The sequence below is a fragment of the Fusarium fujikuroi genome, chromosome FFUJ_chr07 (assembly GCF_900079805.1).
Source record: "Fusarium fujikuroi IMI 58289 draft genome, chromosome FFUJ_chr07".
NCBI lineage: Eukaryota > Fungi > Ascomycota > Sordariomycetes > Hypocreales > Nectriaceae > Fusarium > Fusarium fujikuroi.
The window spans coordinates 25,824-41,689 of record NC_036628.1 but is presented as its reverse complement, the minus strand read 5'-3'; the positions used below and the strand labels follow the sequence as shown (position 1 = coordinate 41,689).

Here is a 15,866-nt window from a genome sequence, read left to right as displayed (position 1 = left end):
CCAGATGTTACGTATAACACAGCACATGCGGTGGCTATTCTCATTGAAGAGAAATGCGTGAGGAGGATTGGATGTTGCCAGTTTGTGTCTGGTTCTTCGCCAAAAAATGGGGGCCACCGAAAGGTCTGTTTGAGCTCGAAACGGAGCGGATGTCGATAAACAGTTGGGCCACATACCTCAGGGACTGAGTCATCTTGCATCAAGAGTCTCCGCGGCAATATGCCTTGATCTTTAGGTATTGAGAAGGGTCTCAGGAGTCTCGAAGAAGTGTCAATCAAACTAGGATTGGCTATTTTAGTGTAGTTATGGTGTTGTAGATACCTGCGGCTTCTCGATCCCATATATACGATAATACTCTTCGCTGATTGGAATCTGCTTTGCGCCAGCTGGCCGAGTGACATTCCGCCCCCATTCTTTTGGCACCGAGTGTCTATCCTGCCATTCATATATCGCATCGAAATCCCTACACTGATGGTTGACCGCAAAGTCTGGAAATGGATTCGACTGGGTCTCAACCCAGTTGAAGGTGATGATGTCCAAATTTCCGTTGCACATGAGGTTCTGCATCAATATGTCAGTGCAATGGCTAACATGAATCCAATGCAAGTCGCTGAAAGGCTTCTTTGCCGTGCCATTGCGGTTATACTCGGCCCAAGCCAGATGCCGCAGAAGGTTAAGACAGTGGATTTGATGGAACATGTCGATTTGCGCCATGTAAGCATTATCACCAAGACCGTACTCTTGGGGGAACTTGACGAGGAGCTCTGGATCTTTGCCTAGTCGGCGAACCTCGGACTCAGTGATGGGGAAAACACGGATGATCTCGAGATCTTCCCATGCATCATCAACCTTGGGATCAGGCTTGAGAGAGTTGCGCCACTTGGACGGATTCTTTGCTTCGAATAAGCCACCCTCTGTTTCAATAGGCTTCAGCTTGAAATTGATTGAGTCCAAGACGGGAGCTGTAAGAGAAGTTAATCGAGCGTCAGCATTGTGGGGAGCGGATGGAAGCTCACAGTAAAAGGACGTCTTGCGGATGTAATCCATATCGGACTCAGAGCTGAACTTGGAGGAGGCAGCGACAAAAAGACCAAGAGATACCAGAAAGAGAAGAAGGTTGAGAATTACCCAAGCATGTCGTCTCCAGTTCTGTCGCTGGTTTGGTCGAGTCCACTCGATCTCATCACTCTCTCGGTCACTGCCTAGAAGGCTCTCATCAGAACCTCTGTCTTCTTTGAGTGACATAATCTTGGCTATGTTCATAGATTCGTTGGCAAGTAGACTGAAAAGGTAGAAACAACTGAGTCAACTCTCAGTTTTGTAAGAGATTGAATGCTATGAAAATTGCGCTGAAACTCGAGCAATGGGATTGCTTTATCACCAAGGTCGTGTTGCATTTTGTTATCATCATCAAATCTGGGGGCCAAAACCAAGCCACCTTCCCCATGCAGAATATCAAAGGTACTTTTGGTGCAAGATGCCGATCAATCCGGCACAGCAATCCGAGATAGATCTCGGGTTTCCGAACAAGATATCAAAGTGGGTACTTTTGAAGACAGATGCCGAGTTCCGGTAAGACGTCTTCTCTTGACGCGATGCCTTTGGACTCTGGCATCACCATCCTACACCAAAAAGAGATATCTAGTGACGTATCAATGTGAGAACTTCTGTTGATGCACACCAATAGATGCATCTAGTTGGATATTCAACCTTATCTACCCCGCAACAAAATGACCTTCCCTTCCAAGTAGTCACCGATTTAGACAAATATACGAGCTGTGTAAGAAAGCAGAGGACAGAATATTCTATTTAATACTGAAATTATCCTATATAACAAGACACAGGTCTGAAGAAGAAACAAGTCTCACAATACAGCAGTTCCCAATAGCAAACCAAGACATAATGAAGTTATCTCAGATCCTCAGCACCGCTGCACTATGCAGCTTCGCAGCTGCAAGCCCTCTCCCTGGTACGTCAAATTAGACCTGGAAAACAATATGAGTTGACATTCAGTTTAGATAATGCAATTGCGGAGAGAGAGGCGAATCCTCTTTCGCCTCCTGGCTACGGCAACAAGTACATATTGGAGGATGACCTTGACAAGCGTGCACCTCCTGGCTATGGCATCAAGTACATCTTGGAAGACGATCTTGACAAGCGTGAGCCTCAGAGGAACACGTATGGCAAGGCCTATACTCTCAAGATGAAGGACGATGGTTTCGAGAAGCGTGACCCTCAGGATGCATACAGGAAGTTCTATACCCTCAAGATGAAGGATGATGGCTTCAAGAAGCGAGATCCTCAGAATGCATATGGCAGGGCTTACACCTTGAAGATGGAGGATGACGGCATTGAGGAGCGTGCGGCTGAAAGTGAGGCTTAAATATTCATATCATAGAGGAAATTCTTTGAATATTGTACATCCTAGTTAGGCCTGTAGCTCAGCATTAACAGCCCAGTATAGTGCAACCCAATGAACAAAGTATGTAGTGACTGCAAAGATCAACGATATAGTAAAGCAAAGCGCTGTTACCATATCAGCCCCCCAAATTACAGCACTTCGGGCAGCGTCATATATGTGGATTGCAATCCCGACGAGCAGAAACACTATGCTGTTTCCTAGTAGCATCGTAGGTGCCTGCCAAGAGAAAGATGCTAGGCGCCTTGGTCGAGGCATCGGAGAGGCGAAACTAGTAGTATCTGATCCTAGAATTGCACATAGTAACGCCTTGTTACGTTGCGGGCTGATTGAGATTTGTGCCATAATCAAGAACTGCTGTGTGGCAATTGAGGTGCCTAGAAGCGCGTGGATAAGTGCACAAAGCATGGCAATCTTTGCAGTGTATGGAGGAACTGGAAACCAATTCCACGACATCAAGCTGCCGACGAGGGTAGCAACTAGAACACTCTAGATAATCAGAAAATATTTAGATAATGCTGGGTCGAATCCTTATGACAGGTCAGACATACGGATATTATTACTATCTCGAGTTCTCGTTGCTTGGTATGGAGGAAATGCTGGAAGACTTCATTCTGTTGTGACTGTGGTGCTTGGAGCAAGTTCTTGGCTGTGCATTCCCAGACTCTCCAGGGTGAGTAACCTGTCTCAACGGTCCTGGAGGCTAACGCCCAGAGACGACGAGTCGTGTTTCCCATGCGGGTCATGGAAGATTGAAGAATGTAATTTAGCTTAGTCGGCGACATGGTTGGTCATATTTGGGGGAAGATCGTCATTAGAACCTGATTCTATGAGCAGAGCCTGATGTGAGAGGTCAAGGCCATGATGTCAGACGACATGCCTGAGGCGCCCATGCAACGAGGCTGTCGAATCCAACAGCTTTCGCGGCCTGACCTTGCTGCACCCATGATTGGATCGAAACCCAGTGGTGTGGCTTGTACAACCTTGGGCCGCAATCTGGCTGACAGATGGTAAATAAATGAGGGACATATTCTGCCAAGAGTAGCGAACCATGAAGATTATCACAACCCATCGTCAATGTCGAACAAGATGGAACCTCAGAAAAACACATTGCGACATATTACGATATTCACAGTCCTAGCTGGGACACCTGTGCCCATCTCCGGCCCTGCTTATCTTGGGCGGTATATAAAAGCCTCATCTATACAGCATTGGGGGATATACGTCGAGAACGAACAAGATGTCCAAACCCGCCAAGGACTCTGTGTAGAGCTGGGACGGAGCTCGGACGGCGGAATTATTGTTCTTCATCGTACGCGACAAAGGCGTGAAGAAACTGAGCCGCAAGCAGGCATCAAGTATGAGAAGACAGGGAAGTTCACAAGCTGGGACAATGACTCAATTGTTCAATGTGGTAGGTTCTCAACCACGGTGGAAAGAAGTTGGATAGTACAAGTGTTACTTACTGTTATTGAAGCCACCACTCTATGTACACATGAGCTTTACGAAAACTATAGCGTCTTTAACAGAAATTGCCAGACATTCATTAACCTATTGGTACAAAGAATTATGGCTGGCGAATCAGCTTGGACTCCGCGTAGAACAACATCGCATGCACTCACGTCTGGCCCTTCGTCCACCAAGGTTGTTAACTTATGGGAATCCGACGGAGCAAAGTCAAAGGCCTCGAAGCCTTCAAATACCTACCAAGCCCCGGATTGGACTACCAGCCCTATCCCAGGTCAACCACACATCCAAAAGACTTCTTGGCCTGTGGTTACTGGCCCAATGGGACGCGAACTGGCCATGTCTGGTCTTTCGAACAAGGATCCCGTGTCATTGGAAGAACAACGAAAATACGAGCATGAGCTTTGCCGCACGTGGAAGACGGGATCTATACCTCGGGTTGAGCCAACAGCCACTACTGGTACATTTGAAGTTCCGATCGGCATGAGACAGAAGGTCGACGCACGTACCAAATCAATGGAAGTGACTTACGACAGCATGGCTTCTACAAGCCGTAGGGCCTACGCTCTTGGGACTAACCTCGACGGCTACCGAAATAATAAACACATCTCCCCGTCGAGGTTCGAGGAAAAGCAGCAGCGTACTCGAGACACCACATCAGCGGCATTACGCGAGCGGCGGACCTTACTAACAGCGCAAATCAGGGATTCTAAAACACAAACACCAAAGGTGACCCGCGAAGACCTAACTGATCCGGTTGCAATGTCTTCACAGGTGACAAACTTGGTAGAAACGCTAAAGATTCCACGCTCTCCCTTCATTCTTAAGCTTCTTCTCGACCAACTTCCTACAGACAAGGGAGACCCTGCTTGGAAAGAAGTGCGTCAGAAACTCCGATTGGCACTTGAGGAGGAGATTCCAAAGTGTAAGGAAGATGAGAAAGGGGCTTTGCAGAATGCTCTTCAAGTCCTATCATAGCTTTCCTTCAAGTTTCTACAAATTTTGTAATGTTTCATAAGGTACTACTGACCAGCGAGAACGGAACAACAGGATGTGCATTTTCCCATTGGGAAATGGATTTTGTATCTTGAGGTCAACAATGTCCCAATTTAAAAAGAACTTAGCATTGGAGACAATACTTGCTCAAGTGAGGAAGTGAGGAGACTTGGTATGTTTTCGTTGAGATGCCACAGGCTGAAATTATGGATAAAGCAACATGCATGTCTAGGCTAGACACGGATCTAAATTGAGTAACGTTAATTGTCGCCAGTCAACCAGTCGCATGACATAAATAGTCCTCCAAGACTCGCCAGTCGTTATAAGCAGGCTGCCTGGCAAGTCAACATTGATCTGGGGCATGCAAATAATTGTGTGAGAAATGTCAGATTAAGGTTTGATCAGATTTCGCTGTAACTGAGACTCTCACTTGCTTACTGCCCTGTACGGCTGAGCCAGAAATATGAACAAGCTGTCTTTAATAGTAGAATTTTCAAGCAACTTTGATTGGGAATTAAATTAAGTTTGGCTTCCAGATTTTCACCTATAAGTGTGTCTCGGCCCCTTGTTTTCGTCCTCATGCTTTTCTAAATTTCACTCATCACCCGTCAACATGAAGCCAGCGCCATGTCTTCCGAATCCCATGCTTACCATCCGCAAAAGGCAGAGGATGTCATCCACATAACCCGTCGACGTTGATGGCCACAGTAGCCGAGGAATATGATCGTGTTGTCGCATCAGATTCAGCGCTAGAGTTACCAGGACCCTTCACAGACAGAGACCAGATCCTCCACCAACTGCGTGGGCTTAAGGAAAAAGAGCTCCGGGAGAACGCTTGGGCGCGCTTCGCTCAACAACCTTTCTGCTGCGAATTTACAGCCAGCAGAGACAGCTTAAAATGGGTCCTTGGCTATCATAGTCTTTAACATTTTATTATTTGTCATAACAAATCTGTGGCGATGTATCTCTGTTACCCAGACAGGATAGAATCGGACAGAGCTGGTGGCAGTGTCTTGAACTCTCTCGACCCCTGGCTTTATCGTCATTGGTTCAAGCCATATGAGTCTGATATAGAGCATGGTCGCTACATTGTTAAATCCATCACGTTTAGTTATCATAATAGAGACATACAACCAACGCTTGCGGATATCGCAATTTCATCAGAAGCTCATTTAACGTTTCTTGTCTGATACCTTCAGAGGCATCACATCTGAGATGCTTCAGAGGTTATCTGTTCCGCCTTTCCCTAAACCATCGGGACAGCCACCAGAGGATTTGTATATGACTTTGAGCAGAACCTATACCATCCACCCAGCATTCAAATCTCTTTTGATGGTCGTCCATGAAACGAAGGTATCGGGAAGGGAACGTTTTACAGTCGAGGAAACTGATGATCTTCCCGTATCTATGGTATACTATGTCTATGGGATGACTGCGGCCTATAAGGTTAACCTTTAGGCTGCAAACACAGGTAACAAATGAGAACACGGTATCTTTTTTTCCCCCTCAATATAAGCTTTTACCCAGAAGCTTTTACGATGACCATTACATCTTGCTGCAAGCCCTAGGGCATTGCAAAGTGAAGAGATCAAGAGGTATATAAAGGGATATAGCCTCGGGTTTGATCTATGGTATAAACTGGATCTAAAGAAGATCTCGGCAGGCCTATATCATTACATAACCTGTATTGCAACGGACCGGCTTTCACTTAGCACAACGCGTCTGACAGCTCTGTCTGCAATGTGAGCATCAGCCTCAAGTCAGCGATAAGATTTGTTATAAATCTAGAAAAGGGATAAGCGGTTTGCTGAAGCGTAAGACCGAGCCTTTCTCGTACCGGACACTCCGTCGACGTTGACAAAGAAACCCAATAGCTTGCCTGGAATGACGTGATGCATGGAAAGTTATCGCTGGATCAACCATCCTCGACTTGGGCTAGTGGAGAGAAAAAACCCAGGGGCTTGATCCTAAGTGATAAGAAAACTTAGGCAATTTGGTTTAAGTTTAGGAGAGGTTTAGGATATTGTTTGCTGAGTTTATCTGGTCGGATGCTTGTCAGCTTCCTGAGGATGGGTAAACAGACGCAAATACCCAGCGTGGGCCGGACCAAGAGCTCTGCACCACCTTCGTCTAGTGCGAGTCATAATGCGATTCAGTGCGTTTTCCTCGAACTATATATCCTGGAAGATAATTGGTGGTGGTGGAAAGTGGACATAGACTCACCAGACACTTGGGCTCTGTGGTTAATACCTAAAGTGGTATTTGCTTTAACTACCTACACCTTGGAGACTTGCGCCATACATGCTCTGGATAGGGAATCTTATACTTCTGTATAAAACTTATTCAATATTAGTCTGGCAGATACCTACTTGATACAGAGAGTGCCGAGATGCGGGTTCAAGAGTATTTCGTAAATTGGGGTTGTAGCACAATTACTACCTACGTATCTAAAGCCAACCTGATTCTATCCTGTCAACTCTTGGCTACCAACTATTTTTCCAAAAGTTGAGTGATGCAGATTACGATCTCAAGAACTCTAAGTAAACCGTTAGCAAGTCATCTGCTGCTGAATTGATACACAACTTACGTCGAGGCGCAGGCGAGTCCCAGAGCTGCTTGGAATAGTATCTCTCGAGCCAAAGGCGCGTCTTCTGAGCTGAGGGCACCACCCCCTGGCCACCAATCCCGGAATAGACCAAAGCATATCAGGCAGATTGTCGATCCAATTACAATAAAGCAGTCGATAAGAATACGGAATGACACATAGGCGGGCGGGAAGATCCTGACCAGAGGGTAAAGAATTTCTATAGCCGACCAGCAGAAAGTCGTGACAAACTAATTTGTTAATGCATAGAAGGTCAGAGGCTGGCTATGATATGTATACTTACAGCTGGCCCTAGTATTCCAATGGCAATAAAGTTTTTCGGGGCAGGGATAGACGAGACGACGATCCCCGCGACTGTGACTCCAAGGACAAGTGCTCGTAGGGCGAAGACCAGCTTGGTGGGCCGCTGTGGCTTTTGTGCTGACGAGGGTCTGCTGTATTTTTGGGCTTCCATGTTGAAGAAGGCAGGTTGTAATTTTGTATTGAACAATAAGATCAAACTGGGAATTCGTCGGAAATGGATGGCAATTTATATTGCGGGGTGAGAATCAGGGCAAAAGCTGTTAAGAGGTCCTAGCACCAAGCCGCCCTCTGCACCGCAGCATTCAAACTGCAAAACCATTAAAATCAGATCATGGCTTCTCATGATGACGTAGTGGGAAGTAGCATGCGCAAAATGCAGGCAACGCGAAAATTATTTAGAAGCTACTATCTGGTTCGCTTTTCAGAATTAGGTCTAGTTTGCGACACGGAATCTAGCCGAGGCTCGAGCGCAATAACAATTCTATGCAGTAGAGAGACTGTGAGCTCAGAGCTAGCCACTAGTGATCAAAACTAACTTTAAAAATGATACGAAAACTTGGTACAGGGCGAGACTAGGGAGTAGGTTCCATACCGGACCAGCAGCCCAAGCTGTTGACACGTAAGGAGTGCACTATTACGCCAAGTGCCGAGGCAATACTAATGCACACATGCACGTGAACATACAACAGCAGGCTGGATATAAAAGACAACACCTGGGCAAAGTCCCTGCCGTCCTTGCATTGGCTGATCTGAATTGATCCAGCAATAGGACATGCTCAACTTGGTGAAGATTGATATGCAAGCATTAGCAGCACAGCTCGGCCTATGACTTTGGAGGTTTGACGTGTTGTCAGTGTACGAGCTGCACTCAGACCCTTATTGTTTATTGGTCTCTTATTTTTCGACTATTATTTGGCGGTTCTTGCCAATATAGATGCATAAGCTGTAGCTGCTCTTATATTAATAGCCATACAAGTGGTTATTGCATGACGCTGAGTTCCACTGTGTTCAAAAGTACTAATTACTTAATAATCGTCTAATATACTATAGCCTTTAGACAGTTTAGCTACTCTATAACTTAATATTTCTACCTGTCAACTTGCTCTTTTTAGAATCTCAGGCTTGGCTTCTTCTACCCCGGAACTTTTTACTCATCCGTCGTTTCATTTTCACTCATCTCTTAACGGTTCATATTTTGAAAGACCAGTCTTATGACGCAGCGACCTGAAATTCGTCCACGACAAGGTGCGTTCGAAAATAAGTATATGCATACACGTTTTATTTTGTCTCAACCTTTATCTTAATTCGTTGTCAATCATATGACCTGTTATCTAAACTAGCACTCCCTTCTTTTCGTCTCATTGCACGCGTCGTTACCTAAATAATCGGCCCACTAGGCTGCTTGACTTACAGGAAACTTTATAGAAATGCAATGAGAAGCGACTTGTCAGTACAGAAACAGCTCCGCCGTCAAGCCTAACTGCATTGTAGAGGAATTGGGCTGCATGCCAGCGGTGTCGGAGGCGTAAGCCAAGCGTTCCCGTTCCCGCAGTCCTAATCCTGGAGACGCTTGACTACTTCTTGCAAAGTGCGACGGGGAATTGCCATTTTGCGGACCGTATCCTAGCCTGTCCCGGGCGGGTGCGTCCCGTCCGACAGACCAAAGATAGAACAGTATCACACCCAAGATCGTCGGTAATCGAGATATTACATATCATGGTTGCATACTTCAACCCATGCTAGGGTATATATTTATACTGAGACAAGCCTCACAACGGAGATTGTGGCACCTTTAAGCTGCAGACCAAGACAGCCAAACACCACCAAGACCAGCGGCCGATTTCATTGCTGGTCTTTCACCAGCACCCAATATTGAGGCTCTCGTTGTTAGTTTTTTTTTTTTTTTTCTTTTCTTCAGCAATTGGGAGTCTCAGCTTCCCTTGCGTCATAAGCCAACATTCATTTAAAAGCCAAGTCAAGTAGTCTAGAGGAATGTTTGTCGATCTCTGTCTTAGGATCGATTACTGGCAAGACGGGATCTAAGACAGGAATAAAATTAATAAGACAGAAATCATATTAGTAAGACGGGATTTAAGACAGCAGTTATATTAGCAAGATGGGATTAGATGACAGTTATGTTAGCCCAAAATGGGCCGTTTAAAATAAAAGAAGCCAGCCTAGAAACTTCTATATAAACCAGGCTATTCTTACTATTGGCCTTAACCTTTTCTCATCACTCTAGAGTCACCGTCCTTTAATACTACCTTTTATATCTCTTGAGTCATTCCTTATATCCCTACCTGCTAATCTTCAATTATATCTTTTACCTTATCTATCTTCCTCGTTTAAAGAATGAGACCCTTTACTAACTCCTTCCTCACTGTGCTCTTAGTTGCTTCCCGGGCCTTAGCCACTTGTGTTGAAGGTCATGAAGAGATTATTGGCCCCAACTATGTTGTTAAGCACCTGTGTGACTACTATCGTGGAGGAACTCTTTATAAAGAGATTGGATCTGCTCAAGACTGTGCGACGCTGGCCATGAACGTTAGCGCCATTGCATCCACTTACCATATTGACAAGAAGCAATGCCTCGTTGCTGATATGGAAGGAGAAAAGGAAGGCAAAATCTCGGGCACTATTTTTATGGTCAAGGTTGAAGATGAACCATTCCCGAGAGGCCCGAATGACAGGGATCCTCTCCCTACGACCTGCGAGGAGGACAAGAACTTGTGCCTTGCACGCGAAGCTTCCCTGTAGGAGCAGTTGACCTCCCATCGAGAAGAAGTGACTACATGCAATGAGGACAAGGAGTCAGGTCTTGCACGTGAGGCTTTCCTACGCGAGCAATTGACTTCCCACCGGGAAGAATTAACTACATGCCAGAAACACTCTGCTGGCTGTGCTGCTGACTCTACCCTGGCTAAAGAGCTCATTGCATCTAGCTGTAAGTAAAAGGGCCCTATTACATGCTCCACTGGTATCTGACGTTAAATACCAAGGTCCTGGTCAGCATGGCAAGTATGGAATTATTGGTGGAAAGCAGTATAAGTTCTGGTGCCATCGATGTAAGCAACAAACTGGCTTCATTAACTCAGAAGACTAACTTACCTCTAGACCATGACTTACGTGATCCTAAGGAGACACACCAAAATATTAACACAATGTTGGATTGCATTGAGCTCTGCAACGAACGTTCCTGGTGTAAACATGTTGTTCATGGAGTTTTTCAAACAACCTGCCGCCTGTTTGCTTGGGAAATCAACCATACCACAGTTCCCGGATCGGAGACCCTCCCATTAAATGCAGCCGTCCTGAGGGGGCCAGTAGAGGCATAGGCGTCCTGGCTGGCAATAGTGTATATTTAATATATACTCTATAGCTATTTCTGCCTTACTTTAAGTAATATTTATATGCCAATTATGCCAGATCTCTTACACTAAACTTAACCCAAAGTATAGTAACTTTTTAATAGGCTTGTCATACTGTTAAGCTGTGTAATGTCTTTTTCTTATACCCTTCTATAAGGGATAGACTTTAAAGCCAGATAGAGTTAGTGTTATTGTCTAGAAGGCAAAGCAGTAGTTATAAGTAATAGGCAGTAAAGGGTAAATAATATAATTTAAGAGCTGTTTATGTACTTAAATATAAACTCTAATAATATAGTGCTTTTAAATTTTAAAAATAATAGATATATATGTTTAAATACTACCACTACTACTAATACTAATAGAAAGCTCACCCTGCTTTATTTAAATTAAACTGCTAGCTCCTCTATATCCTGGGCTGAAAACAGCTGTGTCTTCGCCACAACCTTCCCTGGATGAAGTGCCTCAGGAGTAACATAGAAACCAAACCCAGCAGCATTCTGTCCATAAGCATAGTTGGCAGTAATGGGGCTTATATTCAGTAGACTTGTCGCCCATGCCTTTGTTTCGGGCTCCGTCTCTAGGACACTCATCGCTACCCCCATAGGGAACAGGTACAGGAACGAGGGTTCTTTGCATCGGCAATGATGATGAGTAACCCATTCAAACACTCGACAAATCTCCATGGCAGGATCTCGCACCGTGACAGCACCGCCAGGTCGTCTAAGCGGTTCAAACGATAAATAGTGAGTGGCTGGTTCATTAGGCATGGCATCATCAGCACACGCTTCGATGCGCGCGCTTGCGCTGACTGGGTCTATCTTCCAATGAAGGGCGATAAGCCACATCATTGTAGCATTGTAGAGCATGAGCTCTGTCGCAAGAGCGAACTTGCCTAACCTCAGTCGTCCCGACTGCCTGGAAGTACCAATAGAACCAAGAGCCTCGGCTGCTCGACCATTAAGTTGGGGTGTGTTGCCGGCGTCGGTTTCAACATGGTTTCCAGAGCGGGCTTGCCATTGCCATCGCCAGCGGTAGAGGGCAACAAGCTGTCTCTCAACCCTTCCCAGCAACTCTGTTCTTAAGCCCGGCCCATCCTCATCCATCGACTGTGCTGCTTCGTGGTCCTGCAAAATCCCCGGCACAACCACCAAGATGTCTAAGAGCTGGCTTTGTGGCGTCTTGAACCTTTTGTTACGCTCATATGGGACCATCCGCCAGCGCTCCTCTTCGAGAAAGAGACGCTGTTTGCCGTATAGACTTGCAACAAGCTGGAAGTATAAATTAACATCATAATCTTGACTGGAGGAGTTTATTTGACCCTACCAAAGTCGCCCTTGTTGCCTCGAACGCATTGAGAAAAGGCTGCTCCTGAAAGGCTTCTGGCCCACAGAGGTGAAGCAGCCTCGCAAGCCCTCGGAGATGAAACACAGCACCAGTCTGGTCAGCGTAGGATGCCTGGATAACGTCAGAATCATGTAATCTTCAACCACGGCTTCAGGCCCTCACAGCATGCATCAGTAGCACAAGAATGGGTACCAGCAAATGTGGCCCTCCCTGAACAGGGCCACTTCCCAGCGCACCAGCCAATGTCTTCAAACACTTTCCATACTGCATAATACCCTTGAGTTCGATGTCTCGTTGATGGTTAGATCTCCCAAAGTTGGCCTCAGAAAGCGCCTTGGCGGCATCCAGGGAGAGACTTCCAAGCTTCCCAGCAGCCGCCTGGTCGAGCCACGGGGTTCCGTAGCTTCGCCAGACAAAGTTGGAGAACATGAAAGCGAAGCAAAAGTCTCCCTGAAACGCAATCAGGCTCATCTCGGGAGGTGGGGAGGCTACTCGGCTCATGGTTGAGGACGTGGCTTTGTGGCCGGAGTGCGAGGCATTTTGTTGGGACACTCCATCTCGAGGGAAGGGTGCTGTCGAAGTATGATGCCAAATCCGCTCCCTGTTGAAACCCAAGCATTCAAAGCCCCCTTTCGTACAGCGAATACAGACGGGTCTGGTTTCGTCTAGGAACACCCAGGCAATCAGGATCGCCGATCGGCCGCCATTGAGCGTGATATGGAGTAATGGAGCACATCTTACCGCATTTTACTCGGCGTTTTCTGCAGGTATTGCAACCTTTGCTACGGCCTGGAACACCCACCATGCTGGCATCACCTGGAACTCGTCGCAGTTGTTGAGTTGGCCGGTACTAGAGAGTTCCTCGGCTGCTCGCGCAATCATTCCTTTTGGGGTGACAGCCACTTATATAACCTGGGCCATGGGCTTAGCGGCCGATAAAACTACGGTAGCGCCTGCATTAGTGCTGACCTAGCTGAACACTAGTGCTGACGAATCGTATTACCAGAGTCTGGCAGTTCTGCGAGTGGAGAATGTCAGCGGGCGCTGGGCTGGCAGAGTAAGAGTAAGATTCGATCCGGAGATAGATATTGTTGGCAAGAGTGGAGAGGAGGAAGCCATTTCTAGATGCAATGAGCGAGAGGTGTGACTAGGTTGATAGAGCTTCAAAGGCTTTATTGTAACCGTGGTTGTGATGCTCTATGATTGGGCTTCTCATGTATAAAAAGGGCAGGGCCTGGTGCATCCAGGCATCTTATTCACACCATCAACCACCGACAATATTTAGCCCTCAAACTCCTTTGAAAATCCACTACTCGAATATCCAACATGAATTTCTCTCTCATGTTTCTCGCCTACTTCATGATGTATGGCCTTGCTGTCGCCAAATACCTTTCTCCCAGCACCTCGCAGCTCACCCAATCCTACTACCCACCAAATGCAGACTGCTGGGAGTACAAAGTCCCCGTCACCATCACTTCTGAGAACGCTGTCTTTGATTTCCCGGACTGGGAAGACGACTATGCTCTCCAAGACTTCCTAACGGCTGCAACGACTCGAGACAGTGCTGGATACCCGAGCCCCATTGTCGGCACCAAGAATGAGACTGCAACTTACAACTTGGCCGCATCCTTCTGCACTCCAAAGCATGCGGGCAAGAAAGCCATAATTCTTGCGACTCACGGCATCGGGCAGGCTCGGACTCACTGGAACGCTGCCCACCAACCAGCCGAGTACAACTTCGTCCAGCATGCTATCAGCAAAGGGTACTCGGTCTGGTTCTACGACCGTCTCGGCACTGGCGAGTCTGAAAAGTGGGTAAAATATTTTCCATGTGCAGGCTAGTAGCTGACCTTACATACAGAGTCTCTGGATTCACCAACCAGCTTCGCAAGCAAAAGGCCATCCTCATTCAGCTCGCCAAGATCGTCAAGTCCGGGCAATACACAGGTACCTTTGGAAGACCCGACAAGCTCGCCGTAATGGGATTTTCCTTTGGATCATTTATCACACACTTTGCCGTAGCCGAGAACCCAACCATTGCAGATGCAGCCATCTTGACGGCCATCAACTACAATACAACGGGGCTGAACCTCAAAGCCTTGATTCGTTCCTTCGTACCCCGAGTGGCTTCCCTTCAAAACCCCCGCCGTTTTGGACTACTGAACTCTGGATATTTGACCTGGGTTGATACCATCGCGCAAATCAACACGCAAGTATTGCCCACTACTCAAAGTACCCGCTGCCAACCGTAACCATCTCTAGCTACTTCAAGTACCCGTACTATGATCTTCCCACAGCGTCCTACTGTGAGGAATACAAGCAGCCATTTGCCATCGGAGAGTTTCTGACTATTGCTGATGGCGACTTTGATGCCAGTGGTTTTACTGGAGCTGCCCTCGTAGGCACCCTGTTTCTTGACAGAAGACCCTGAAGCTAACATGATACAGGCCATCACTGGAGAGACGGACTACATCATCTGCGATGGACAGTGTCGAGGCATCTTTGAGGAGCCGGCGCAAACTATCTGGAAGAATGCCAAATTTGAGACCTACTTGCACCCACACGCGAGTCACAATTTCAATTTTCACCACAATGCTACCAGGGCGTATGGGGTTATCACCGATTTCCTTGAATCAAACGGTATTTAAGCAGGAATGCACCTAGATAATAGCTTTGTCTATCTTTTTCTAGACTACTTCTATTTATTAGTTGTTTTTATAAAAGAAAAGAAGTCTGGCGGACTGAGACCTTGAATAATAGTGTCCCCTTGCGGCTGATTATCCATCCCTTGGCGGGAATCTGCTCGCTTGGTATTAAGTGATTGGTCCTAAAATGAAACATAGGTTAGGAAAGAAACTAAGCCCAAGAGAAGCCTATATTATTCAAGGCTTACCGAATTACCGATCTGCTCATAGCTATTATTTGACTTGTTGTGCTCTTCAGGAGGGCCGGTCGAGCTGGCAGGGGTGCCTGGACTGAATGAGAACTGATATCTATTGCCTGGTGAAACTGTATTAAGACATACGTGATAAATCCATATTTTAAAGAGGAGCCAAAACTTTCAGTTGTTATAAGTGAGATATCGACAGATTAAGGAGTAAATATTTTAATTGCATTTTAGCCTTTACTTTACTTTAAATATATAAAAGAAACTCTTACATAAATAGATAACTATAAAGGGCCTTCAGGTTTGCGTCTTACTGCTTTTCAGTACCCAATGTCTATCGTATGCGAGCTGCCGCGGCAAACATTAAGTTAAGTCCTGCCCTAAAGCGCGCCTACAGTGACTGAAGGCAATAGGGGGCTACCTAGAGAATAGAACCCAGACCCCAGTTTTTAATCCAGTTCAAGAAGGTAACTTCGA

At 46.3% G+C, this 15,866-nt stretch overlaps 7 protein-coding genes; 4 read left to right on the top strand and 3 right to left on the bottom strand.

The window, feature by feature from the left end:
- Positions 1–303: 303 nt before the first annotated feature.
- FFUJ_09147 (uncharacterized protein) lies at positions 304–1,245 on the bottom strand (the record flags this gene model as incomplete). Its single annotated transcript, XM_023580074.1, has 1 exon — positions 304–1,245. One exon carries the CDS (start codon positions 1,243–1,245, stop codon positions 304–306), a length of 942 nt encoding a protein of 313 aa, XP_023432914.1.
- A 657-nt stretch (positions 1,246–1,902) lies between these two features.
- On the top strand, positions 1,903–2,383 carry FFUJ_09148 (uncharacterized protein; the record flags this gene model as incomplete). XM_023580073.1 has 2 exons in its annotated part: positions 1,903–1,969; positions 2,019–2,383. The coding sequence occupies 2 exons, from the start codon at positions 1,903–1,905 to the stop codon at positions 2,381–2,383; spliced, it is 432 nt and encodes a 143-aa protein (XP_023432913.1).
- Positions 2,384–3,508: 1,125 nt separating this feature from the next.
- Positions 3,509–4,864, top strand: FFUJ_09149 (uncharacterized protein; the record flags this gene model as incomplete). Its single annotated transcript, XM_023580071.1, has 1 exon — positions 3,509–4,864. One exon carries the CDS (start codon positions 3,509–3,511, stop codon positions 4,862–4,864), a length of 1,356 nt encoding a protein of 451 aa, XP_023432912.1.
- A 2,508-nt stretch (positions 4,865–7,372) lies between these two features.
- Positions 7,373–7,941, bottom strand: FFUJ_09150 (uncharacterized protein; the record flags this gene model as incomplete). XM_023580070.1 has 3 exons in its annotated part: positions 7,373–7,418; positions 7,470–7,717; positions 7,771–7,941. The coding sequence occupies 3 exons, from the start codon at positions 7,939–7,941 to the stop codon at positions 7,373–7,375; spliced, it is 465 nt and encodes a 154-aa protein (XP_023432911.1).
- A 2,201-nt stretch (positions 7,942–10,142) lies between these two features.
- On the top strand, positions 10,143–10,547 carry FFUJ_09151 (uncharacterized protein; the record flags this gene model as incomplete). The annotated part of the gene is made up of 1 exon (XM_023580069.1): positions 10,143–10,547. One exon carries the CDS (start codon positions 10,143–10,145, stop codon positions 10,545–10,547), a length of 405 nt encoding a protein of 134 aa, XP_023432910.1.
- A 997-nt stretch (positions 10,548–11,544) lies between these two features.
- On the bottom strand, positions 11,545–13,003 carry FFUJ_09152 (uncharacterized protein; the record flags this gene model as incomplete). XM_023580068.1 has 3 exons in its annotated part: positions 11,545–12,426; positions 12,482–12,613; positions 12,665–13,003. The coding sequence occupies 3 exons, from the start codon at positions 13,001–13,003 to the stop codon at positions 11,545–11,547; spliced, it is 1,353 nt and encodes a 450-aa protein (XP_023432909.1).
- An 825-nt stretch (positions 13,004–13,828) lies between these two features.
- Positions 13,829–15,150, top strand: FFUJ_09153 (uncharacterized protein; the record flags this gene model as incomplete). XM_023580067.1 has 4 exons in its annotated part: positions 13,829–14,313; positions 14,364–14,685; positions 14,736–14,900; positions 14,950–15,150. The coding sequence occupies 4 exons, from the start codon at positions 13,829–13,831 to the stop codon at positions 15,148–15,150; spliced, it is 1,173 nt and encodes a 390-aa protein (XP_023432908.1).
- Positions 15,151–15,866: the final 716 nt, after the last annotated feature.